Source organism: Passer domesticus, chromosome 2, assembly GCF_036417665.1.
Source record: "Passer domesticus isolate bPasDom1 chromosome 2, bPasDom1.hap1, whole genome shotgun sequence".
NCBI lineage: Eukaryota > Metazoa > Chordata > Aves > Passeriformes > Passeridae > Passer > Passer domesticus.
This window is the reverse complement of record NC_087475.1, coordinates 40900664-40927395: the sequence shown is the minus strand read 5'-3', so window position 1 is coordinate 40927395 and position 26732 is coordinate 40900664. Positions and strand designations below refer to the sequence as shown.

General features: G+C 40.0%; 1 protein-coding gene across 11 annotated transcripts in view; it reads left to right on the top strand.

Moving 5' to 3' along the window:
* FARP1 (FERM, ARH/RhoGEF and pleckstrin domain protein 1) overlaps nucleotides 1-26732 on the top strand; it is a 200531-nt gene that overhangs the window by 141812 nt on the left and 31987 nt on the right. For 9 of the 11 annotated variants that reach the window (XM_064408399.1, XM_064408406.1, XM_064408398.1 and 6 more), the window contains 7 exons: nucleotides 3583-3697; nucleotides 4868-5015; nucleotides 7631-7726; nucleotides 8272-8435; nucleotides 10025-10093; nucleotides 10838-10913; nucleotides 12580-12817. In XM_064408399.1, the coding sequence (XP_064264469.1) occupies nucleotides 3583-3697; nucleotides 4868-5015; nucleotides 7631-7726; nucleotides 8272-8435; nucleotides 10025-10093; nucleotides 10838-10913; nucleotides 12580-12817 (906 nt within the window). The remainder of the gene's footprint in view (nucleotides 1-3582; nucleotides 3698-4867; nucleotides 5016-7630; nucleotides 7727-8271; nucleotides 8436-10024; nucleotides 10094-10837; nucleotides 10914-12579; nucleotides 12818-26732) is intronic. The other 2 variants (XM_064408408.1, XM_064408407.1) reach the window with 1 other exon arrangement.

Below are 26732 nucleotides of genomic sequence, written 5' to 3'. Positions count from 1 at the left end.
ATACTATTTTAAAATTGAGTGTTTTGGCAGCACAGACTTAAAACCTTGCTAGTCAAGGATTTTATTTTTTTTGTCTCCTGTTTTTTCCTGCTACAGTATCCAACAATCCAGCTGTATTTCTTTTTTTGGTTAAGCTAGTTCTAGTTTTCTTTAATCTCAGACAATTAAAAGAATCTTCGTCATTTGGGGAAATTGAGTCTCATTTGCTAAGCTGCATTTTAGGAGGCTGAGTTTTCCTACTAAATGTCTGTGCACCAAAGAAAGATGTTGAGGAGCAGACACCCTAATGCATGTGTCTCTTTTCATTTGAGGTATTGATTTATGATCATGTTTGCTAGAAAACTCTGCTAGAAGTTTGCTGTTGTCCTTTTTATTTGTCCATTTTGTGTCTCATGAACATTTTTCTGTGAAAATTTTCTCTGGTAAGAGTCCATAGCTGTACTTACTTGCATGGCTGTCTTTATTTTGTCTCTAGCTTATTTTTCAATAAATAAGCAAAAGAAATATTATGTATTTGTCTGCAATAAAAATCAGAATAAACAGATGATAAGAGTAATGGTATCAAAAGGGAAAGATTGAGAATGCAGGTTAGTTATTGTATGTCTTACTAATGCTGTGCCACTGAGTGGTTTCCATGGGGAATATCTGATTCCAGGAGGCCCATATATTATGTATGTAAGCTTATGTCAATGTTCTATACTGTTACTTATCATAAAATCACAATATTACAGCAAATAGGTTTCTGCTAAATTAGCATGTATATTACAGAATGATTTTTTTATTTGAAGTATTCTATTTAAAACTACCTTAAAAGCATTGTAAAAAGTGTTAGAAGTGAGAGGACACTTGGATACTGCAAACGATGCACTGCAGTGACTGTGTGAAGATGGACTGACCATGAGCCAGAGTGTGCCCAGGTGGCCAAGAAGGCCAATGTCACCCTGGCCTGCATCAAGAACAGTGTGGCCAGCAGAACCAGGGCTGTCATTGTCTGTCCCCTTGTACTGAGCACTGGTGAGGCCACACCTCAAGTCCTGTGTCCAGTTTTGTGTCCCTCAAAACACTCAGGTGCTGGAGTGTGTCCAGAGAAGGGCAAGGAAGCTGGGCAAAGTTCTGGAGCAAAGGTGTTATTAGGAGCAGCTGAGGGAGCTGAGGTGGTTTAGCCTGGTGAAAAGGAGGACTTGGGGGTCTTATCATTGTCTAGAATTGCCTGACAGGAGGTTGTAGCCAGGTGGAGGTCATCCTCTTCTCCCAGGTAACAAGTGACAGGACAAGAGGAAATGGCCTCAAGTTGTACCAGGGAAGCTTTAGATTGGATACTAGGAAAAATTTCTTCATGGAAATAAAAAATTTAAGCATTGGAATCAGCTTCTCCAGGAAGTGGTAGAGTCACCATCCCTGGAGATATTTGAGACATGTAGATGTGGCACTCAGGGAATGATTACTGGTGGACTTGGCAGTGCTGGGTTAACAGTTGGACTTGGTGGTCTTAGAGGTATTTCCCAAATTAAGCAATTCTGTAATTCTGTCATAAGAGGAAAAGAGCTGAAATACAAAGCATCAGATTATCAGAAGTGCTGATGCAGACAGAATACTGCGTGGTGTAGTGTACTGGCCAGGTAAGAGAAAAACCATCAGCAGTGTAAATTAATCTTTGGCTAAATCACTTGAAAAGATTTTAAAGAATAGTTGCACGTGAGGCTGACAATATTTGCAGTGTATTTCCCTCTCATTCTTGATTGAGTACTACTAGAAAGTTATTTAAGGTTGAAAAGGAGAGTAAGGCAGTAAGTAAAAGCTTGTTGAGTACAAGGTCAGAGAGAACGAATTCAGAAGTAACTTAAAAGCCAGGAAGAAAATTTTGGTAGTGGATTAGCAGTTTAAAAATGCTGAGAACATTTGAAAAATCATGTAGAGTTGAAGGAAGTGTCTTCTGTACTGTTGACTCTGAAGAAAGCCCTGCAGGAGGTGTGTTAAGCTCATCTGTGTACACAGACATGGTGGTTTGAACTGCATTTTGAAGAATCCAAGCCCATGTTATTTGAGATGTTGCAAACTTAGGTGGGTTTATGGCTTCATTAAAGAACAGAAACTTGCCGTATATTTGAGGTAGGATTAAAAACCTTGAAGATTTTTGAGAGTGGGATGAGTAAAACTGGAAGCAGAGAGCTGTTTCTGAGATGGGGACAAACAGGACAATTTTAAAAAGGGAAATTCTCAAAGGTTGTGTAGTTCTACCATTTTAAGGAATAATTGAGAGCAGATGGGGTGAATAAGGGGTGTAAATCAGACAGTGTCAGTTTTCAACTCTTTTCCACCTCTGACCTTCAAGGTAAAAAATGTCATCATGTGTCTGCAGGCAGTTTGGGTCAAAAAAGGTACTGCTCTGTCATTCATAGATGCTTTGGTTCCTCATTCTCAGTGCCTGCACAGGCTATTGCTTCCCCTGTGCATTTAAGGTACATCTGATCCCAGTTTGTCAGAAATGCAGTGTTTTAAACGTGATCTGAAACCTTTCCTTTTTCTGAACAGGCTTAGTTTGAGCAGAACTGGATCAAAGGTTCATTTATATGGGTGGAACTGAAGGTGAAGCAGCTGTATCTGAGCGTGGGTCTGTCATATCCTGGGTCAAGTGTGCAGCAACGTGTCTGACTGCATCCTGCATTTAATTTGAGGGCACTGTATTTTAATTTCCCTGACGTTACCAAGGTAGCAGCCTTTGTTGCAGTGATATTGCTATTACTCCATCAGGTTTGCAGGCAAAAGCTGCTATGCCTATGTTCAGTGAAAAAAACTAATAGCAAGATTTTCAGAGACATTCCAAGAATAGCAGGCAACAAGATAGTAATTTGGCACCCACAGATAGATTGCCTGCCCCTCACCCCCCCCCACCTGCCAAAAAAAGGAAATTTCACTGAATGGACTGCAAAATGGAAGGTGGGTGTGCCATACTGTTGCACACACAGTGTTGAATAACTGCAGCAGATGGGAGCAGCTTTGAGGAGGAGGGAGACAGAATGTGTCTCAAACTGCTGCAGAATTAGAGGAAGACAAATGTTTCATAATCCCATGAGGTGGATTACAAACTAGTGTTCAAACAAGCAAACAGATCCATCTTTCTGACTTTCTCTCAAAGGTTACCATGTGGGACATGGGCCTGGAGAGGAAGCCAGTGCCTGGCTGCTCCATGGAGAGGCACCTGAGCCCCTTGAGACACTGTGAGAGAGATGGATGAGTTCTGCTCAGTTAGTGCTGCCCTCCCTGTACCCCTGCCCTTATCCCCCACACAAGCCAAGGTAGCATTCATGGCTTTGTCTCTTCAGCTGGCATCCAACAACTTAGTTATGGTAGATGGGAGAAATCCTGGGGTTTCTCTCACATATCAAATACTAAACAGGGGAGAAGAGAGCAATGTGTGGAAGATAATATAGTGGGAATCTGAATCGTGAAACCATGGCACAGGTTGCAAGGAACTGTGTTTGCTTCTCTGCCCTCTTCCCTGCTGCCAGGGTCTTCTAGATTGACCAGATTATTCAGATGTAATGTGATGCTTTAATATGCTCCTCTTAAAACTCTCCACAGCTGAGATTGGGGATTTTGATGAAACCATAGATCGTGAACACTTATCAAAGAACAAGTATATACCTCATCAAGAAGCACTAGAAGACAAAATCATGGAATTTCACCGCAACCACATGTAAGACTTTTTTGGTTTTGTTATTGGCCTTCCTTTCCTGTAGAGTATTTCTAATGGTAAGTATATGCTAGATTTGAAGCACAAAAGAGCTTTGGACATCTAAGTTTCTTGAAGGTTGCATCTCAAAAACTGTTAAAGCCTATGAACTTCCTGAAGGTTACTCCTACCTTTTCCCATCATCATAACAAGATGTTTAAAGCACAGTTGATTCGATATTCATTCAAGCGTGCTGTTATTTTACAGTCTATTTCATACAAAATGCTTTACTGCTGATTTTGTGCATGCAGGTATGATTGCAAATCACAACTGATCAGTCAGGCACTTCTGACAGTAGTCCTTTGGTTTCAAGGACACTGAATGTTGCCTTTCAACCTTTCCACGCTGTATTTTGAGATAGGTTGAAGAAGGGGTTTAGTGATAGTTTTAGGAAAAGCAAGGAGTACTTGCAGAATTGTGGATTTGGGGGAAGAGAATTCAAGATGATGATGCAAATTGGTATCCTAGTGTCTGGAGAAAACACCTGTACTTGGAAGACGGTGAACAGAAGTACCAGTAAGGCTTAGAAAAGTATTTTTTTAGCTGTCAAGAACATGTTAAGATGTGAACAGTTTCATTTTTGAGCTAGGTTGAGTAATAGGTGAGTGGTAGTGATTTCTATGGCAGTAATAATCAAAGCTTTGCATAATTTCATCACAATTAATGATTCGGATGCTTATGGCTTCACAATATTTATGGTAAGGTTTTCATGCCTTCTGTTTTACTTAATTTTGGTATTACAATCACTTCCTAATGCTTCCATTCATTATTTTCTTAGGAATATGGCATGTCTTCTAATGGAAAAAACAAAGGGAGGTAGTAAATTCTGTTAGAGCTAATGGTTTAAAATCTAGCTGTATCAGGTGCCTCAGAATTGGAGCAATCAAAATTTAAAATTTTGATTGTAAAGTCTGTGTATTTTGACTGTAAAATCTGTGTATTCTTTGATATTTATTTAGAGTAAGTTGTTGTTCTAGCTGATAAAAGTCTGGGGATGTAGAAAAACCATACAGATATTATACCTCTGCCAGTTTTCAGTCTCTTTGATCAAATGTCTCTTTGTTCTCTGGAGAACCTCTTGATCTCTATTAAAAGGCGTGACAAGCTTGTGAGTGTTCTGTTTTCTTTCTCAAGGGGACAGACACCAGCAGAGTCTGACTTCCAGCTTTTGGAGATTGCCCGTCGGCTGGAGATGTACGGGATACGCTTGCATCCAGCCAAGGACAGGGAGGGGACGAAAATCAACCTGGCTGTTGCCAACACAGGCATTCTGGTGTTTCAGGTTAGAGCGTGATCTTGTACTTCATAAAGCAGAGAGATTTCTGACAGCAGTAAGAATTCAGGAGCTCAGCCATGTCTACAAGTATTTAGTTGGGAAAATGCAGGAACTTCCAAAATTATTCTAAGAATTATCTTAAACCTGTTATAGCTGCATTGGGTCCTTTGCTTCCAGGACCTCCTGCCTTATGTGAATTCACAGTGTAGAGCTCCATCTGCATCCACGATGTGCTATTCAAGATGCAAACTGAGCTGTGGCTCACAATTTGCAAGTTGGTCACGCTGACACGTAGGAGCAGGTAGGTCTTGCAGGCATGGTGCACATTAAATGGGTGAGAAGCAGAGACAAGTAAAACAACAGACAGCTGGAGTCCATGCAGAAGGATGAAGGCAGTAAATATAAGCTCTCTGTAGTGTTACTTCAAAGTTTTTACAGTTTTCTTGACCAGCCTTTGCGATTTTATCTTTGCTGAATCCATAGATCTTACTTCTTTCCTTTAAAGATCCAAACTGTTTTTCTTCTATTTTTTCCTCTCCTTTCCTACTGCAGTCAATCTAGTACATACTCATGAAGCATAATTAGTAAATTTGTCAAATTCTCATTCTGCAGTTCCCCTTAGTAAATAACAAATTTGGCTTTTACAATTGTGAAGCTATAGGTAGTCAGCTGGTGTCTGCTGCTTTCTCTTTAGATGCTTACCTGAATCTGTGCTAAAAACAGTAAGTAAGCTGTTCTTTAAAATGTCCCTTTTTACAATTGTCAAAAAAGACTATTCATTTTAACTGTTTGACTATAATGAAAATACCAGTGTTTTCAGCCTTACAAAATACTTTGAGTCCTTTCATAAAGAAAAATAACAGCAATAAACAAGCCCAGAAGTGTCTGACCCAAATGCTTTAAGATTTAAAAACATCCAGCCAAACAAACAGCCAAAAAGAGGCAGCAAATTAAAAAGATCCCTGATCAACTAAATGAGTTGGCAGTGGAACCCCAGAACTGAAGCATAGGTTGAAACATGAGAACACTGGGACATTGTTAGAAATGCACATAACTCAAGCAGTTGTATGTTCAATTGCTTGCTTCCCCTGCTCCCCCACAGCATTTTCATCAGCTGAATTAATGAACTGCCAGGCTTTGTAAATGAAGGCTGTCTTCAAGGTGAAAGTGTGTGTCCACAGAGAGCAGCATGGACCTCAGAGTCCCAGCACTCAGCTGAGATCCTGTAAAGTAGCTGCAGGTTGATGGCCCAAGGCTTGATTTGACAAGGTCTGAAGTCATGTCTACTCGACCTAATGTGTTTGGGACTTTGAAAGCACTTTTGTTTTGTTTTTAAAGTTTCTGAAAAGCTTGGAAATTTTACTGGGTGAAGCTCCAAGACTGAATGCTGAAAAGGAAATTGGGCTCTGACCTGCTGGAGTCTGCTCAGCAATTGGCGTCTGTCAGTAGGCTTAGGGCTTCCTTCAGCCACTTCATAGGTCAAGAGCTAAGTTCTTATTTTTATTTTGGTTATAGCTGATAGAAATTGAAATATGAGGATCTCATTAGAATGAACCCAATGAAAATAAAGGTTCACTCACAAATGGCATAAGCTGTAGTCAGACTTACTTTAAAGTCTGCCATTTATTTAGAAATCAGTGTCAGTGCTGCTGATTATTTTAAGGAGATTAATTATGTGATTCTTAGACAGCTGGTTGACTTAGCAGAGATCATTATACTGTCATTACTCCTACAGCTGTCTGGTGATGGTGCCCAAATCAACATCGGTTTCTGCTTTTAGCAATCCTGTAGTAGCTCTCTGAAACCTCTGTGCTGTACTCTAGGAATGTTTGTATTGAAGTCTCCATTCAACAAACTGCTGTAGTAAATATTTTAACATACCACCTCCAATACCTGCTGACATAGATTAAAAATGAAACTTGTGAAGGGTAGGGGCTAATGATGTAGTGGCTGGGAGTTGGAGTACTATGAAAATATTTCCTTCTTGCTGTTTGCTTATGGCATTAGTTGCTTTTTCCCAGAAAATAATTTTGTGGCTCTTCAGAGACAAATAATTTGTTTAGATTGCTTTTGCTCCTGGCGCTCCCTATGAAAGGTCAAAATACACACAGTGTTTTGTACTTCCAGTACAAAACCTGCAGTTGCTTTTTTTTTTCATAGTAAAGCAATATTTAAAGAGATATTTATTTTGCCCTGCAGATGTAAAAAGAGGGAGAAAATCTACTTCATCAAAGTGAGGTGGCATGTGTCTGGATTCCCTGCATTCTCTGTCACTGGTGGAAATAGAGTGAGGCACCTTTGGAAGGTGATTTAGTCCACAGAAAATCTTGAGTCTGCATAGTAGCACAAGATAGCAAAATCTGGCCCAGCCTGTCTTGTGCGGTAATACTGGGTTGGATATTTCCACAGTAACTAGTCCTGTATTGCAAGAGTTTAACCGTAAGTGCTTGCCTTCAGTCATTGCACCAGATGTTATGGTTTGCATTATCAGAGGAAGAGTTATAAGAATTGTCATCATTTCAAGTGAACAGATGATTAATTTATGACAAGCTTCTTTAGTGGTTTAGATTTTTCCATTTGGATCTGGAATGATTAAACCCAGCTGGCTTTGTTCTCTGTAGGGTCACACCAAGATCAATGCCTTCAACTGGGCCAAGGTTCGAAAGCTGAGCTTCAAGAGGAAACGTTTTCTTATCAAACTGCGGCCTGATGTGAATGTAAGTCCTTGTTAGGAGTTGATGAAGCTGACAGAAGGTTATTTGGTGAATTTCTACTCACTGATCACACGTGGTTTTTAATCACCTCATGAATATTTTAATTGCTTATGTTCACTGTTGGTACTGTGCACATCAACCTGGCAGCTCAGGTGAGCAGTCGTGGCAAAGGACATGTAAACTGAATCAATCATGATAGAATGTCCCAGAGTCATCTTCTGCTTACAACTCTGGTACTGTATCATCAATTCTTAAGGTATAGAATATAATCAACTTCTTCTCATTAACATTCAAACCACTGCTTTATCTCTGTCATATTTGTCAATGAAAGGAGTTTGAGCAATAGCTTTGATACTGACAGGCAGACCAGCAGTGTCTCAATGTTAGAAGGATAGGGCCTGTTAAGCCTGAAAGCCAGTAAGTTGGGAAGAAACTTCTGGGGTTTTTTTCTTTTTTCTTTTTTTTAGCATAGCACCTGATTTGTCAATGCATTTCTCTAATCTATGTTGCTGCCCAGCTTACATTGCAAATACTATCCCAATTTTCAGAGTTCATTCCAGGACACCCTGGAATTCCTTATGGCCAGTCGAGATTTTTGCAAGTCTTTCTGGAAGATCTGTGTGGAGCATCATGCCTTTTTCAGGCTTTTTGAGGAACCTAAACCAAAGCCTAAACCTGTTCTTTTTTCTAGAGGTTCTTCATTTAGGTTCAGGTAAGACATGCATTCTTTCCACCTTTGTTGCCTCTCCATTTCAAAATCACATCCATAATGGTCTAGGATTAAACGTGTTATTTTAAGTTCACCTTTTTTACATTGTAGTTTGCTCCTTCATATTTTCCATTGCATCTTCTCTGCCAGAATAGTGCAAAGAACACTCTGGGGGAAAACCCTGCATTAATTCTGTAGTAGCTGTTGAAAAGTAGCTTTCTGGAGATAAGATATAAAGTATATAGGGTCCAGCTGGTTTTCCACAAGAAAATTCACCTGTGTCCTAAGCAACACTGGCTAGCAATTTTTGGGGATCCTTTGAATCCTCTGCTCCTAGGATGGGGTCTTTCCTATGTACCAGTGTAGGGATTGTTGCATGTCCCTGTGATAAACCCATATTTGTGTAGTTAAAAGCATTGGCTTTATGCTCACAAATGATTTACGTGAGATGACCACCTCTGTTGAGACCAGGTATACCTGTGATATTGTTAGGCCTGTAGGAAAGCTTTCAATAGTTGGGTTATTGTTTTAGGGGTTTTTTTTTTCACTGCACTGGCAGAAGCGTCATTGTAGATATTGCATTGTGTATGCCAGGGGGAAATCCTTTTATTCATACAGTTTATTTTGTTTGTGAAGCTGATACAAGCTGTACAGCCACAAATGCTCTTTGCTGAGATGAATGATGCAGTCTAGATGCCTTGCACAACACAGTGCATATTTAGCCATTCTGACTCTCTTTCCACTTTGTTTGCTGCCTGCAAAATAAATTAAGATGGAAGGACTTACGTTGGGTAAACAAACTATAATTTACTACGTTTCTGCCTGAAGTAAATAGAAAATGGTAGGTGCATTCAACTTACCTCAGGCTGTGGAAAGCAGGTTTTGGCTACATCCTCGACTCACTGTGATCTGTGTTACTACATTCAGTAACCTTTTCCAGGCCCTGAAAGCCTTCAATGAATTGGAAGAATTTGGCTCTCAGTTGAGTGTTCTTGAGGTGTGAGTTTCCTGTGCTGCTTTCAGTTTGCTTTGGAGTTTATAGCTTTGCACAATAGACAGCACTGGGCTTCCTCACTACTTTGCACCCTGTAGCAGAAGGGTGGAAAGGGATTTCCAGCCTAAATCTCTGCAGAAAATGTGTGTTTTATAGTAGCAACCAAAGAATGAAGGAGATGTCAGGGGTTTCATCTTATTTCCAGGGTTTACTAATATCAGATAAGGCTGCTATTTGACTAAAAAGGATTCAAGAATGTATTAATTCATGAAAGGAAAGCTTAACCCCTGCTTCACTTTCCATTGTAGTGACTTCCCAGTAACGTAGTACCCTATAGGGCCCACAAAGTGAATTGAAGCAGTTCTGAAATGGCATCAAAAACTAGCTCCATAGCAAAAAAAAAAGAGACAAGTAATGTGCAGAATGGTAAAATGTGTGTATCTGACCAGGTCCCCTCCTGTATGATCTTAACATGAGTTTCTGCTGGTAGTGACAAATACTTTTCTGGTTGCTGTGACTTAATATGCAAGCCAAACACAAGGTTATGATGACCAGGTGGTATATTGTATTAAGTACTTTAACTCTGACTTTCTTCCAGTGGTCGGACTCAGAAGCAAGTTCTTGACTATGTTAAGGAAGGAGGGCACAAAAAAGTGCAGTTTGAAAGGTGAGAGGAAATAAATTTATTATCCCAATATATTATAATCCAAGAAAAGTAATGATTTCCAGTTAGTTATAGTCTGAGATCTTGGCACTGGTCCAAGGAAGAAAATTCCTTCTCTGCTGGTTTGACTGTTTATCAAATGTGTAATTTCCCATGGTCCTGCATGTTTTGGCAAAAGTTTCATAACTTATAGTTCACTTAAAATCAGTAGTCTTCAATCTGTTTTTCAGCAATGAACATCCTGCTATCACAGGTAACTTTCTCCCAATTTGATTTGCACCCTCTTTGTTGGGATGTGGTTAATGTGTGTGAACAGGCATATTCAGCTCAGAGTAAAACTGAACGTAAGAAAAAGTACAGCCAAACTCAAGGGAGAGGTCTCCAGGGAAACTGAAAGTCTTCTAGCTTGCTCAAGCAGTTCTGTCTGAACTCATCATGCTCATGGTGAGATGAAAGTAATGGCCAAAATGCCACAAAGACCATGACAATACTTCATTGCTTATGATTCATGCTTACCTGATAGACCATTTTTGCTTCAGTGCTTCTCCTTTTTCTTACAGTGGTATGTTTGCAACACATAGCACATTAAAATTTTACAGAAAGGAGGAATGTTAGTCTGTTTTGGAGCAAAATTTTATGAAAGCTGTTATTCAAAGGTTTTGTTTTAAAAGCATGTCTCTTGATTCCTGTTTGTAGGGAAAAAAACCCCTGAAATAGCTCTTTATGTGATTTTCCTTTTATCTCCAGGAAACACAGCAAGATTCATTCCATCAGGAGTCTGACTGCACAGCCTTCAGAACAGCATACAGAGGTGCCAAAACAAGTCAGTGATGTTGATGAAACCCTGGAAATGAAATCCTTTTAAACATTTCTTGTTAGATTACCCTCCACTGATTGCTGTTTTAAAGCCCTAGGAGCGTAGTTTTCTGCTTGTTTACCACTTAGCTGGGAGCTAAGGAGCCCTGGGTGTCATAAGCTTTAGGTTCTGCTGAGTGAAACAGCATTGCTTACAGACAACCAGACACATATAAATAGTGAGCTTGTCTGAGCAGTACTAATGACCATCTGAAAAATTGCAACCCTCAGTGTTGCTGCCAGGGTCCTTGGTTGTAACTATTGCACCTGGGGAAAGCGTAATTGCTTTGCTGAGAGGTCTTGGTTGCCCATTTCAAGGTGTTAGGTTAGTGTTAACCAGGTATTAACCAGGGAAGAGAACAATTATTTCCTCAGAAAAATTGCACCTCTGGCCTTCTAAGCCATTAGCTCTGGTAGATACCATATGTATTAACTCCTGCTGGGAGCTCACAAGTCCAAAAGCCCAGCAGTGGTGAGGCTGCAGCAGCTGCAAGTTCCCAGGTCCCAGCACGGCTGAGCATGTATTCACTGTAGGCACCCACGTGAATGCACACATATAGCACATGAGCACATTGCCACACGTGTAAACACTGAAAAGAGCACTCCCACAAGCACAGACAGTGCCAGTGGCCTCACCCTCTTGGGCTCTGGTTTCTCCAGTTACTGGCATCCAAAACACACCAAACATACGGGCTGATGGCTCTGCAGGGACAGCCTCCAGAGGAGACAGGTCTGGAGGCTTCATTTCCCTGACTTGGTTGTTGTGGTTTCTCCTACTTGCCAGTGTTTTCTATGCTCATCTGTGTCTGTGGAGAGGTGAACCTTTGATCACATAACCTCATGTTAGGTAGACCTTAAAATGTCAGGAGCAAGCTTCTAGGTTAACGCATTTAAGAATGCTACCTGAATCTTCACCTTCTATGCATCATTTCCTTTTGATATTCACAGGCTTTCTCCTTTCTGCAAATTTAGGAACTTCAGAGAATTTTGTAATAGATGGAGCCCATTTCAAATAGCTTGTAGCATTTTAATGTTGCTGAGACAAGCTCAGGTAGATGGAGCATGGCTGCTGGGCAGATGTCTGCAGAAAAGCCAGCCTGTGAACCAGTGGCAGCTATGCTCCAGGGAGTGAATGTAGGGTGCTCAAAAGCCCACACATGACTTTTTAAATGTATCTAAGTAGGCTGTGCAGAATTTGTTTTATGTTTATATCTTTACCTCCAGCTTCTCAGAGTAGTGTGCACAGGTCGGTGTTTTTAGAGTGTTAGTGGCTGCCTTACAGCTTGGAAACACCTAAAATACCCTTTTTACATTATCACTGCATAGTGTACCTTCTCTTCCCTTGTTTAGCCTATGGGGTTTTTTTCTGTTCTTCCAGATCAGAAACCTCTTTGGTTTTTGGGGTGGTTTTTTTTTTGGTTTGTTTTTTTTTAATTCTAATTTGTTTTAAGGCTTGGGTTACCTCTTTTCTTTCCAAGAGACTCCTGTGTTGCTGCAGATGCGAAATTCTTGTGCATAATTACATGCAGCCTTTTCCCTCTGGCTCCCATCCCTCTCAAACCTCTTCCCTCCCACCCTTCCTCCCCTTTTGTCCTTCCCTTTGTCTCCCCTTTGCCTTCCCTCTATCTTTCCAGACTGCTAGAGCCTATGGAGACAGCAATGATGCTGCAGCAGTGCAGAGCTGCCGGCAAGGCAAGGAGCTGAAATCTTCCACAGAAGACACTGGACAGCACAAGAGCCCTTCCTTGAAGAAGAGTCCAAAGGAAGGCAGAAAGGTGGATGGAGCAGTGGTCTCAGCAGTGGAGGAAGAAGAGGAGCCTGCCAAGGATAAGATGCAGCAGAACAGACCTCAATCACAGCAGCCAAGCACAGGTCCAGCTTCCAGGGCTGCTCATGGCAGCAGCACCTCCATTCCTTTCATTGACTGCAGTGATGTAGATAGCGAGTATGATCTCCTCAGAGGACAAATAACCCGGTCATATTCCCAAACAAATGACAATTATGAGGGTGATTTGACCAGTGGTGCCTATATTCACTACAGAGATGAAAATCGCAATAGAACTAGGTATAGGGACTCCTCAGCTTCTCTAAAGTCTTCCCAGTATCTCTCTGAAGAGTACCTTGATGATAACACAGCTAATCTCTCCTTCTACACTGGGGGAAGCCCCAGGATGCCAAGGCATAGCTCTCTGGTTGATGAAATGTTTAGGGGGCCGGGAAGCCGTAGTCCACTGGCCTCTCCATTGCCTCCCAGCAGCAAAGAGTCCAGCCCTAACATGAGCCTGAGCAGAACTGGCTCTCAGGGTTATGTCTCAGAAAATGGGCACGACTGCAGGGCGAGGACTGGCGAGGAGGACAGCCATGCCACTAACTGCCATGGGTATTGCAGATATTCTCCAGGCTCTCAACGGCCTCGTGCACAGAAAACCCATAATCTCTGCAATAAGTCAGTCACAGATCCGTTTATCCTAAGCCAGATATCCTCAACCCCTGCGCAGGAGTATAGATCAGAGAGATACTGCAGAGGAGGTGGGGTGGCTAAGATGTCTTCTCCAGAAGGCAAAATGATGGCCAATGGTATTCCAGCTGGGGCACAGTCAAAGCAGAGCCCGGTGATGCAGTCGCTGCGTGCCAGTGGCATGATGGATCACATGGCTGCCATCCAGATGATGGAGGGCTCCACCAGCAGTGGGACGGAATCCAGTGATTCTGACTCAGAAGTCATTAATCCCTTCACTCACCCCCTGGTGTTTGGAAACCCCGTTGTGCTGAGCTCCTCTCCCATGCCTAGAAATAAGTACTCCTTTGGAAGCCTTCAGCTTGATGAGGAGGTAGAGGAGGATGTGTCTGTCGGCCTCAGTGATGAAGATGGTTTGCAGGTCTTCAGCTGCTAGGCACCAGCGTGTGTGAGACCAGGGGATACTGTGGCTGCTCAGTGGTGTGGTTGCATCTCCTGGGGCTCATGATGAGTGGCTGGTGATAATTTCAGGTGCATGGGCTATTTCAGACATCATTGTTGTACAGGCCAGCCAGAGGGAAAGGATGCTAGAACACAATAATAAGTCTCAGTGATGCTTAACAGTTTGCATCTCCTCTGAAAGGCAGGAGGAGAGGAAAATTATTACTGATTTAGGTACCTCTATAAGACTTTATACACTCTCCTCTTCTTTGTGTGAAGTCTTGTTTTAGGTCTGTATTGTAGCTGCTTTGATATTTGACTAGTTATTTTGACAAAACAAACAATCAAATCAAGTAGGTACATTGTGCTCTTTTATATGTCTGTTACAATCTTTTTCTCTCCATATAAGGAGAGCAACTTATGAGTGCCTCAACAGAGTTAGGAGAAAAAAAAATAACTTGCAGCCAAATGCAGGCAGCTTGATATTCAAGACCAGGACTTGTTGAAATCTTGAAATATGCTGGAAATTTTTTTTCATAGCAAGAATGTGTCTGGTCTGCTCTTCTTCATAACTAATTTTATAATCTGATGAACTGAGGGTACAAATCAGGCATGTATAGAATTACAGTATTGTCTTTTTATTCAGTGGGTTAAACAGGGTGATTTGGTGATGGAAATTTTGAAATGCCAAACTCTTCCTTGGGCAAGAAAAAGAATAGGATAAAAGATACAATTCAAGTGAAAAAAGCTTTGATCAAAACAGCTCTAATGAAGAGTGATATGAATATTACTTGCAAGGCAATCCTTTCTATCCTTTATCAGTTAAATATAGAGATATATTGCAAGAAATTTTTAATTGCTTATACTTTCAGTGAAATTATTATAGAGACATCTAAGTTTTGTGGTGGGTGGTTTGGAGATGGTGACTGTTTTATTTTTTGCTTTGATCACAAAAAATCTTTTTCTGTGCAGGATCCAATTACTCTGTCATAGGCTACTTTTTTAGTAGTGCCACCTCAGAAATTTTTCATCCCCTGACAAGAGAATGATAGGAGTACCTGTGCTCCAGGGTGATGGTCTTCTGTTCTATCCATAGAGTGGATATGCAGAGAAGGACAAAGAGAATAATTCTGTGTATACTTGCTTTTCACAGGCTAAAAGAATTGAGAATTAAAGTATCCTAATAAAATCTGATGTTAGTTTCTCCAAGTAAAGTAAGAAAATCAAGATGAAAGGTCCTCTGTATGGAAACTGTTCTACAGTTACTAGAGCTGGGAGACAAGATGTGCTCTTTATAATTGGCCTTATTTTTAACTTTTATATATTTTTCTTGTCTAAGGATGAAAATAAATCCCAGAATTGTAACTGACGAACAGCAGCATTGACTGAACTGCAGGTCACTCCCAGTGATCTGCATCATGCAGTTCATGCATGTAGCAATGATTAATCCATTCACATAATTACCAATGAAAAAGTTACAGGACTTTGTAAATTTAAACAATATAAAATTTTTCAAGATTGTTTTTACAAAAATTATAAAATGAGAAGTCTTTTTAATTTTTCTAATGCCTTGGTCTATGCACACTTTAACAGAGTTTAATCTGAGTGAAGGATATTTAAAAATATACCTACAGTAGTTAGACATGTGTTGTTGTATACTTAACTGTTTTGAAAGTAAAATATATCTTTGTGTACATATAAGTATCAACTCTCTCACTACTTTAAAGTGTTGGTTTTCTTAGAGATTAGATACCTCATTCTTGAACAGGAATCATTTAAAGCATCTCTTTAGATACTGATATTTTGGGGACAGGGAATACTCTCATTTATTCCTGTAGTTAAAGGCATGAGTCTACAAACAGTGAGATTGATAATTAGGGAAAAGCTTGCTTGTATATGATTCTAAAAGAGGATGGTTTGTGTTTTGGATTTAGAATAGCTGTAAAATAATTGCCTTGAAGTTCACAGTATATAAGATGAAATGTAAGTAGTTGAAGCTCACATCAGCAAATAGTGTGAGCATGGGAAGGTGGGTGCATGACTCTCCTTTTGATTTATTTTTTATTGCCTGTGCAGCAAAAGTATCAGTAGGTATAAAGTAAAGTAATAGCAGTTTGGACAGATTAATTAATTGCTTCATTAGCCAGTAAAATTAGAGTTCAAGTAATGGACTTTCAGCTAAAGGATTTGTAGTCATTTCTGCTACTTAGAAAAAGTGAACAGATTTCACATTCACTTTGGATGCAGATGAATATAAAATTTTATAAGTAGTGTTTGCTATTTTGCATCCTTTCAGATGTTTCCAGACCTGGTTCTTCTCTCATATGCCTACAAAGATGCTAAATTCATAACTTTTTAAGAACAGACCCACTGGGTAGCTGGAGTTAGCCTAGTTTCTAATAAAGTATCTCAACAGCTTTTCTTTTCCCACTTCAATATTATCCTCAAAAATGCAATATGAGGAGTTTTCTGTCTTCTGGCATTTTTTCAGCTTTTAGTGGTGAAGTAGTGTTTGTTTTAACACATGGAATTCTTCCAGTTAAAAGAAATAAAGTTTATAAATTACATAGGAAATAATTTCATTTAGGATTAATTACCTCTGCAGCATTCTAATGCCAGTGAAGCTCCGTTTAATATCAGCAGACAAGGTTGTAATTAAAGCAGTCTGTGGGCCAAATTCCTCCACCAGACATGTGGTTCATGTCTGAGCCCTTGCCAAGAATGGTGAAGTGAGAAAGGAGTTTTAAACGTATATTTTTAAATAGGATCAGGCCCCTTAGAGTTCATTTGGGAATTTGTTTCTGTGGGACAATCAAAAGGACCTTGCAGAAAAAGAGCAGAAACCTTTAGGGCAAGACTGCAAATGAGATGAGATGGAGGAATTCTTGTCCTGGCTCACAAAGTGCTCATGGTAAGAGGAGCTTGTCAGTTCTAGTTTGTTGTTGCAAACATTTATTAGTTTGAATACACTACAACAGTAGTGATCTAAGCAGTGATCTTTGTCTCAAGTATAGCAGGTAGTTACAGACAGAGTAACTAACAGATTCTCCCACCAATTCCAGTAGACTTTGGAATGTGGCTGATGGTATTTTTGATTCACTGGTCTAAAATTGTTATTGTTAATAATGAACTTCCAGTCCCATACTCACCAAGTGCCCAGATGTCCTTAGGCAGTTGGTACAAATGAGGCAGCTCACTCCCAGCAAGACTGAGCAGCTATGTCCAGTCTGAACTGTGTAGTCCTGAATCACCCATCTCCAGTCTTTCCAGAGGGTGTGGAGGAAGCCTCTTGTTGGGTTGATTAATTCAACTCTGTCTAGTTTACTAGTTGGGTAAATATGGAGGTGAGTTGCAAAATCAGTTAGGGGTTTGTCCATAATAATGTGCAGATCTAGGTAATCTCTGGATAAAAGACCCTCTTTTTAATTAAATTAATTCTTTGCTATTCCAACTACTTAACCACATTCAGCCATCCTCTACAATGGCAGTGGAAAGGTCATATCAGACAATTTTAACGTTTCTCCTATTCAGCAGCAGCTGAAACTTGTGATGTCCTCTTGGCATCTTCTAGATTTTTTTTTCATGGTATTATTTCCTAGAATCTAGTTCTCCTCAGTGACTCAGGATATTAAATCTGTCAATAAATAGATGAAGGAAAGATGGACAGTAGCAAGTTGTTGTAGGAGCCAAGAACTGCATGGGATATTCCAGGTGTGGAGCTTTGGATAATTGCTACCTGAATGGCCTAGACTGCACTCTTTTCAGTTTTAAGTCCATATCCCCTAGCAAACTTACTTGTGCATGGCAGAGAGAAGTGTTCTCTAAAGATGATTTGCACCAGGTGCTGCCATTTCACCCATGGCTCATAGCCTGCTTAACAGGCACCATCCTACTAACCATTGCAGTGCACACTGAGTACAGATTATATCAAAGAAAAACTCGAGAAATTCCCAGAGGTAAAAAATTTCAACATGTGACTGAAAGTTTTTGAGTTTGCTGTATTCTCATTTACCTTACTATGCTATACAGAGCTGAGTTATAGGTAGATGAGCATAATGAAAGAATTGCATGTCAATAGTTTGAAAAATCGTATCACTCTATTAGTTTTCTTCAAGATTAAAGGGCATGCAAAGCTAGAAAGAATTTTCTCCACAGAGCAGCATTGGTAATGGTGAGTGTAATCAGTAGAACCCAGTAAAGAGTGAAAAAAAATGGTTTGTGAATTAGTTCACTAAATGGGGCCAGTATTACTTGACCAGACTGCTTCAGGACCTGCATTTTCTCCCCTGAATAAATATTGCAGGACAGGTTTTTATTTGCAGTGAGGCTTTTATTAGTTAAAGCAGCTCTGTTCATTCTGAAGCAAGGGCATTCACGCCAGAAGTTCCTGTTCTGACCTCTCTATCTGTACATGCAAGTACTTGGTGGTGACCAGAGAAAGTCAAATGGTGAGTGGGTGAGACAGATCTAAAAGCTGTTTAAAAGCCCCTTTTTTTTCTTCACTAAGAAGCAGAGATGTTTTAGGTTCTGTCCTCTTCAGTCCCACGATAAGCACACATAGGGTCTCTGTAAACAGAAGTTTCTTCTGGGGAACTCCAGGAAGACAAGGAAAAGAAAAGAATAAAAAACATCTTAAGCACACAAAAAAAATCTAGCCCTATTTATTTGCAGTTGCCTTTGGCATAATGTGCTTTCCACTCTTTTTCTGAGAGTTTCAAGTCCCTGTAGTTTGATAGGGTACTCAGAGAGCAAGAATTATGTTGATCAGTTGAACTGATGAAGCAGACCCAATTTTGAATTTTGGTTAAGCCGGTGATTCAGATCTCATTAGTATGATCTACATGTAATTAGCATGAACTGTGGTTATTTCTGGAACAGTTCTCTAACAGAAAAAAGGATGCCTGACCTATAAATTCTGTCAAATTCCGTGTTTGTTTAACTAATCTCATTTGTCTTAATGAGCCGTTAGACTGCTGTCAGAGGTGACTTTAGAATGAAATTTTAATTGCTGCAATTTAACTTCTAATGATGAAAAACAAATTACCAATCCAAGTTTTTCCTGACTTCCACACATGTTTGAGGAAGGTGGGTGTCCCAGCCTTGTGCACAGAAATGTGGATCACTGGAGAATCCCTGTCATTCAGCAGCATGGTTGTCACTAGCTGGAAAGAGCAGTGAATGTGAAGGAAAGAGGTTCTCTGTCCAAGCATGTAATAAAGTGAAATAAGCCAAAATCCCTTTTAGTCTTCCAATAATGCTTCTCTCTCTCTGTCTCTCTCCCTCTCTCTCTCTCTCTCTCTCTCTCTGTCTCTCTCTCTCTGAATAATGTAGTTTCTTAAGGCAGCTTCTGTATACTTTAGCTCATCTCTTTCCTCTTCATTTAGGGGGTCAATCCTCTTCTCCGTAAAATAATAAGAGAAACCCTAAATATACGAAGGAAATTGAATCTTCTGGAACGATTTTTAATATGTAGGCCTTTCTTTTGTTAGCTGCTGTCAGACACAAGTGGTAGGAGAAGAGTCCTTTTCTCAGAAATTCAGCTGCTTGGTGGTGATGGTTGTGGGTCTTCTGATGGTAGGTGGCAGATGCAGAGTGTTAACATCATGAGGCCCCAAGGCTCCCATCACCTGGTGTGTAACTTTTCTCAAATGTCAGTAGCAGGGGACTCTGGTTTCAGTCAAGCTACGTTAGGAAAAATTTTTGCCCGTACTGTCAGGTTCTAGAAAGGATTGAAATTTAAATCCTAGGAAACTGACATCAGCAAAATCTTTCCTCTTCTGTTTCTCTAGTTTCTATAGTTACTGGAGTATGCCTAGACAAAGGCACATATCTTAGTTACTTATCTGTAAAGGAAATAATTGTTGTGCAACATGTGCATCCTGAGCAAAGTTATCTTCTGTGTTCCTCCCTGTGGTTAGGCTGTGTGGTGCCATTGATATTTTTCAATACAGAATTTCTAGTTAAAAATCAAAGGCATCATATGAGCAAAAATCCTAGTTTGGGTGACATGTAGCAGTTTTACAGAGTGTTTTGTCTTTTGTTCTAATTCCGTGTTCTATAAAGAGCATGTAGAATAAGCTTGGTTTATGTTGTTTGTTATTAAAAGCAGTGAGCACTTTCTTTTAAATGTTACAAAATCTGGAAATCCTTTATGCCTGGCTGAGCAATGTATTCACAGGCACGTTTTTCACAAGTGTGTGTGTAAATAATGGTGGTGTTATTACAGTAAAGGGAGTAAAGACTATAGGATCATAAATTTGCATGACATAATGGTAAATAGTTTGCTTAAAAATGGTTGTAGTTTTAAGATGTAATTTTTGTTGATGATTTTTTTTGGGTAAATTTTGGCCCCTAAGAACCATAAAAATCTACAGTTGACACTGATAAAAATCAAGTCTAAAGGCAGTAATGATACAGCTGTCACTGACTGAGCATGGAAGGTTGAAGGAAAATGAATGCTTTCTGATTCGAGAGCTTTCAAGCTTGTTAAAATTAGATTAGATGCTTTCTTTAAAATGCTGCAAATCTGGTTTTGAGAAGAGAACAGGCTTTTGCCTTTGATGGTTTTCAGCAAGATCAGAGGTAGTTCTTTCTGTTTAGTTCAGAGAATGTTAGAGCTCATGCCTGTTGCTTTTCCACGAAGCACTTAAAAATATTTGATTAACTGAATCCTTGTATTTCCCTTTTCCTGCTAAAAAAATCACCTGGGCCCACTAACAAAAGTACATAAGCTTGGCAGTGTTCACTTACCCTGCCCTTTCCTGACTTCTGTGTGTGCACATGCATAGATTTTTTAAAAATAAATCTCAGTAATAAAAATTAATTTTTAAGATTGGCAGTGCTGGGGACTTCATTCTCATTTTTGTCATTTGTTTAATACCTTTTAAAGAAAAACATTTTTTGTTTCATTGTATGCACTGTTTTGTCAGCATGTACCTCTCTGGGAGAAAAAGCCTTTTCAATGTTCTGTCTATCCTCAAAGCATGGTATATCTTCTGTTCCTTGCATTGTTTGGAGCACTGTCTCAATGTCCTTTTACTGCAGAAATGCCTATTTTGTATTTGGAGTACCTGATTCCTCCTGTTACAGTGATCCTGCCTCACGGAGCACTCCTCGCCTCAGAATTAATGAAAACTCTCGCCAGGTTGTGACTCTCAGGTTGAGAAACCACACCATGCTGAGGAGCAAAAGAGAAGAAGGGAGCGAAAGGTCTCTTTTTGCAGGGCATTTGGGCTTCACTGGGCACAATCAGATTGCCCTTCATTTCCTAGTGAAGGCTGCACCCAGCAGTGCAGGCTGTGTGCCGTGGTGGCTCGTAAGCAGGATCACTGCAGTGCTGGGGAGGTGTCTTGGTGGAATGGACAGTATCTGTGGCTTTAGCTTACATGGGGGCTGAAGGTTTCCAGTTCTATTGTAGCACTGTGTCACGTTGGTTTAAAGGCAAACAAAGGCAAACTAACCCTAACCCCGGGTACAACAGGAAAACCTTCTGTAGGTCGCTCCATTTCTGTCTGGAGAGATCAAGGCTAGACAAAGGACTGATGCCCAGTGACCTTGCATTCTCCCCAGACTGTAATGCTCACTCTTTGTTCTTAACATGTGAGTAGACCCTGATGTAGGCCAACAGCAGTTACTGTCTGATTTCACCCTCACCGCTGTCTAATACTGCAGTACACCAATAAAGCATGGACCTTTACCAGCTGGAGAGGTTGCTGGCTACTAAACCAACTCCAAGCTTGATGAGACTCTAAGCATGTCAAGCCATTTAACTGTGTATGCATGGAATTAATTTTTTTATTATTATTTTTAGTTTCACCTGTACCTGAAGGCTTTTACTCATTCTAACTGGTATTTTGCTGTAAAACTGTCACTGGTTTAATTGTTCTGTCCAATTGCTGGCTGATGCTTTGTCCGAAATATGAGGAAATTGGTTCATTGAGAAGGTGCACCATTTTCCCAAATTCTGCTCACTGCTGTGGGCGTACATTTTGCAGCTGTGAAGTCAAAGTGAACCTTTCTTCTTCTCAGGCTCCTCTTCAAGCCAGGCAGAGTTAGTGGTTATGTGTGACATTGGATTTCTTCACAAGCTTGCTTTTAATTCCTGTTCCTCCTCAAAATCTTTGGTACTGCATTCAGGGATGTTTGTACATTAATTTACAGCTATTGTGTAACTATTTTTCTAACTAACAAACTGTATCCACTGCTCCAGCTTGATTCATGTATTGGGGAAGAGAAGTGCAGCTTGATGAACTGGTTTCCCTCAAGCTTTTGTGGAAGCCAGTGGGATTTTTTTCCTTACATTGAGGGAGAACAGAGCAGAATCTCTATCCCATAACTCTTCAGCAGCATGACTGTGCCTGGTTCACAGCTGGAGAGGGAAGGGATGGACACCATTATTAAACTCTTCTTCAATCTAAGGTACTTTATTGATTGGTGAAGTGCATATGAAAACTTCTGCTGCTTTATCTGGTGCTGTCTCTCCCCCATGCCACATATCTTCTCTGACCAAAACATTTAGATGCACATTAGAGCTATGCACTAATTTCACCACTGTGAAAATGGAAAATTAAGCTAGATTGTGTCGCCGCAGCAGTGGCAGCTCTGTCAGATACCTTCTTATTAAAGAGCCTTCATAAGTGATATGTTAAGTAATGTCAAGGAGAAAGGGGAAACAACTTGGGTTTCATCTGCCAGACTGGAGTTTTAGAAAACACTGATCTGACGTTAAAGTTGAGTAACTGAGATATGGATGTCACAGTCCTCCCCTTACTGCAGAGCAGGCCATGGAGCAGGAGCAAGAGAATAAGCCCTGCAACATTCCAGGTAATGAGAAGGGTGCTTTTCTGGCTCTCAATATGTTTTTAATTTATAATAATAATAACAACCTTGAGAACAATAAAACTCTCAAGAGTTGACTTGATGAGATCTTAAAACGGTACATGAAGTTTTCCAGCAGAATTTCAGTCACCTTTAATAATGGTTGAGGTTTTCTCTCACTTTCCATAACTGAGTCATTATCACTTCTTGGTACTCCACAGAAAAGGAGCATTCCCATGAGCATCTTAACACTACTGTACTCTTCCACTCTGTTAAAAAACACTGTGTATGAATGGGAACTGTTCCTTTTTAAGTTGATGCAGAACACTAAATGGCGTGAGTTTGTTATTCTGCAGTTGCAGAAGAAAAGGAATGGAGGAGGATACACTCAGGATACACTGATTCCCGTTTGTCTCCCTCACAAAGAGGAGAGCTCCCCTGTGTTAGGTTCATTTCTAACCAGAGATTTCAAGTCATCTCATGCTGCCTACGTAGTGAAGAAAGGGGCAGCAGGCAGTTCAGGCCACCTGTGGTGTGAATTGGCCTCTGGGAGAGACTTCCTTCATCATGTGGAAAATACTGATTGTAATTGTTTTTAACTTTGATATGAGCCATGTTTAGAGCAGTGTCACTCAGCCCAACACTCCATAGCACCACCCTCAGCCCCTGTGGGCTCACAGCTCTGTGTGACAGGAGCCAAGAGCATCACCGGTACAGTGAGCGGGATGGATCACGTCTGGTGGCCGAGGGCAAAGCCCAGCCTGCCCCTCTCTAGCAGGGCACCCACAGCTTGCCAGCACTCTGTGCCTTCCTATCCCCAAACTGCAGCAAGCAGCTGGTGTGTATTTTGACAAAGGTGAGGCTGTTAAGTATTTGATTGTAGCTGCTGGCTTCTTTTTGTGTAGCACATGGAATATGTATGTTGGTTGGGAGAGATTTGAGACACGTGTAAAGCTAGGAAGATAACCCATTCTTTCATGTCCTGTGGCCATGTAAAATGCCATTGGCATTTCATAGATTTTTTTTTTCTCAAGTTAGATTTCAATCTATCTTCAATAGATTTCAATCAAGTTTTGGTTCTTTTGTTACCTTCCCTACTGCAGCACTTTTCTCTGGTGTCAGTGGAACAAAGAACCACTCCAGGTATTTCAGCATTGATGGTAAAATCTGGCATGCCATGGTAAAGTGCATTGTCATTATTTGCCACTGTCATCAACCAGTGTTGGTTTCTCTTCTTAAACCCATACTAAGAAAATAATTGAAGCACATGCATAATAATTCCTACCCACTCCTCCAAGGATGTAATTTTAGTATATACTTAAATAATCCTCAGATAAACATTCTTTTGTGCTTTCTCTTGGTTTGTGTGTATACAGCTGACTCCATTAAATTTGAAAAATGGCCCAATTCTGAATCTAAATAAAAATCACTTCAAGTATGAGCAAAGACAGTTCCATGTTACCATCTGCAAACTATTTAGGCCTCCAGTGTGCAGTAGCATTTGCTATCTGGCACATGACATGCTAATAATTGCCTGCCAATCCATGAATCCTTTAGGGTGAATTGTAAGGGATTTCAGTACCTTGTAAATAGGATTGGTCTTCTCCCTTCTGCTTCTGTTTATATTCTGCAGTTTGTAGTTGATGAGTAGAGCCTGTATGAATATACTCTTCTGTGGCAGATCAGATGAAACACTTTGTTAATTGAGGTTATTTATTCCTCACCTCTGTGAAAAAGAGAAAGTGGCTTTGCAGCACTGCCATGACCCATCAGCATGACACGTGTCCTGACTGATTGGTGATGGGGGAGGGAAGAACCTCCATTTTCATTTCTTCATGGCTTACTGACTTTTTCACACCAAACTGAACTTGTTTCCCACATTTCCCAGAGCAACATCCCGTGTGTTGATATCTGTGTTGGTTGTAATTAGGCCCCAGAATGTTCCAATGTAAGGACATTTTGAGGTCCTTTTGTAATGCAGCCACTTTCTTATAACTAGATTCAATTTTCAATAGTTCAGTGTATTGGCAGGTGGGGTCTGAGTGAGCTCTTGCTTGTGGGTGGTGGTGGTGGTGGTTGGGTTTGCTCACTGCTCATGCAGTGGTACCAAAAGGGAGGGTGCAGCATTTCAGCTTGCTGCAAAATAACTTTGAGAACGTCAGTGATGCATTGACATGCAAAGTCTTGTATCAGTTGGGTGTATACACAGTGCTGTGAGCCACCAGGCACATTTTTTATTATACTTTCCATAATACTTTTCCCAGGTTAATGTCTTCCAACTGTAAGATAGGGCATCTTTCTAATTCATTGTCCTTTTGATATTTTGTAGTTTGAAATACTTGAGTTGTACTGATAAAAGTTGCAGTACATCAGAGCTTAGATCTAGGATTATAGATAGGTAGGTAGATATGTCAATATATCTATCTATCACAGATAGGTGCTATTTAACTCCTAGACTACAATGCTGTGAACTTCTCACAGAGGTGCAAATCATTTATTCGCTGTCGTATGACAGGCATAGTGCCAGAATTTCTTTGTTTCCACGTTTGAGGTGATATCACTTTTCTTATGTCTTTTGTAATGTAGTTAAGTACTTTTAACCTTACAACCTTGCTATTAATCTGTTTCACTATTTCTCAATGATGAATTCCATTTCTTTGGAAAATACTGTATACAGTTGTGTGCTAGTGTCAATAAAATTGACATTTGTGTAACAAGCTGTGGCATTTTCTCAAGTTTCACTGAACATTGATTTAGTGTAAAACTGTTGGTAAATCCTTTCTTGCTAGCTGTAATAATACAGACCTTTATTTCAGACAAATACTGCTTTGACTTTGATTTTTAATAGGCTACATAACTGTCATGATTACATAAACTCCTAACTGTGCTGTTTTTTCCTTCTCTTTTCAAAGGAATGATTTATAAACATGAACTGGTTTGGAACTGGAAAACATTAATGTTCTAGCAATAAAGCTTGAGTTCTTCCAGAAAATAAATAGGTTTTACTACTGGCCTAATTATATTTATTTTATATTATATTTAATGGAGTATCTCAGCTTTGGTTTTTTAGCAACAGGAACATTTACCTATCATAATTTAGGGAGGACATAATCACATGATAGTAAATTGTATTTGACCCTAATTATATACGGTGATGTATGTGTTTTACATTTCATCTTAGACAGCCTGTTAGCTGTGGTAGTCAAGAGCTTGTCACATTTTTTTTTGGTTGGATTTTAATGTATGATGCCAAAATGGCACAGACTGTAAATGTTCTTCCACATGACAGATTCTTCTTCTAAAACAGGTTTAGATTGTCAGATGTATGGAGGAGGGGATAACTGGGAGAAGACTGGGAATTTTTGGCAAACTTTCTTTCTGTGCAGTCATTAATCTGGCTGCCTCCCAGAAGACAAAATGCTAATTTCAGTAATTTAATCTAGTGTATATGAATCCATGGAAGTGTAATTAATTGTCTAATTCTTTAATATTTTTAATCCAAAATGAAATGGGACTTTATATCTGTGAAAATCTGAAATTGTCATGCTTTGTGCATTAAAAGTATTCTTTTCTTATGTAAATGTAATGCTAGCATTTCCATCCCAAACAATCAGAGGAGCATGGAAAGACTTACAAGGTATAATATACATACTCGTGTTGTGTGTAGAAATTGGGGAACTAGTAGTTTTCTCCCTTCATGTTAGATCTGACTGATCTTAGCAGCAACACTTCTGTAGAAAGTCATCCTTTTTCTCTAGACCTCAACTAGATAAATTGTACTAACTTGTCCTGTAGTTCCCTATGAAATACTGATTTGAGTGTTTGAAGTTCTACCTTGCTGGAAAGAATGGCACTCCTGGAACAATTACTGTATTGTTGTATTTATTCTCTTTCTATAGAGTGGATTGCAATGATGAAATGTTTTATACTAAGTCGATGTTTAGAATCATAGGATGGCCTGGGTTGGATGGGACCTTAAAGATCTCCTAGCTCCAACCCCCTGCCATGGGCCCGAGCACCTTTCACTAGACCAGGTTCTTCAGAGCTCCCTCCAGCCTGGCCTTGGGCACT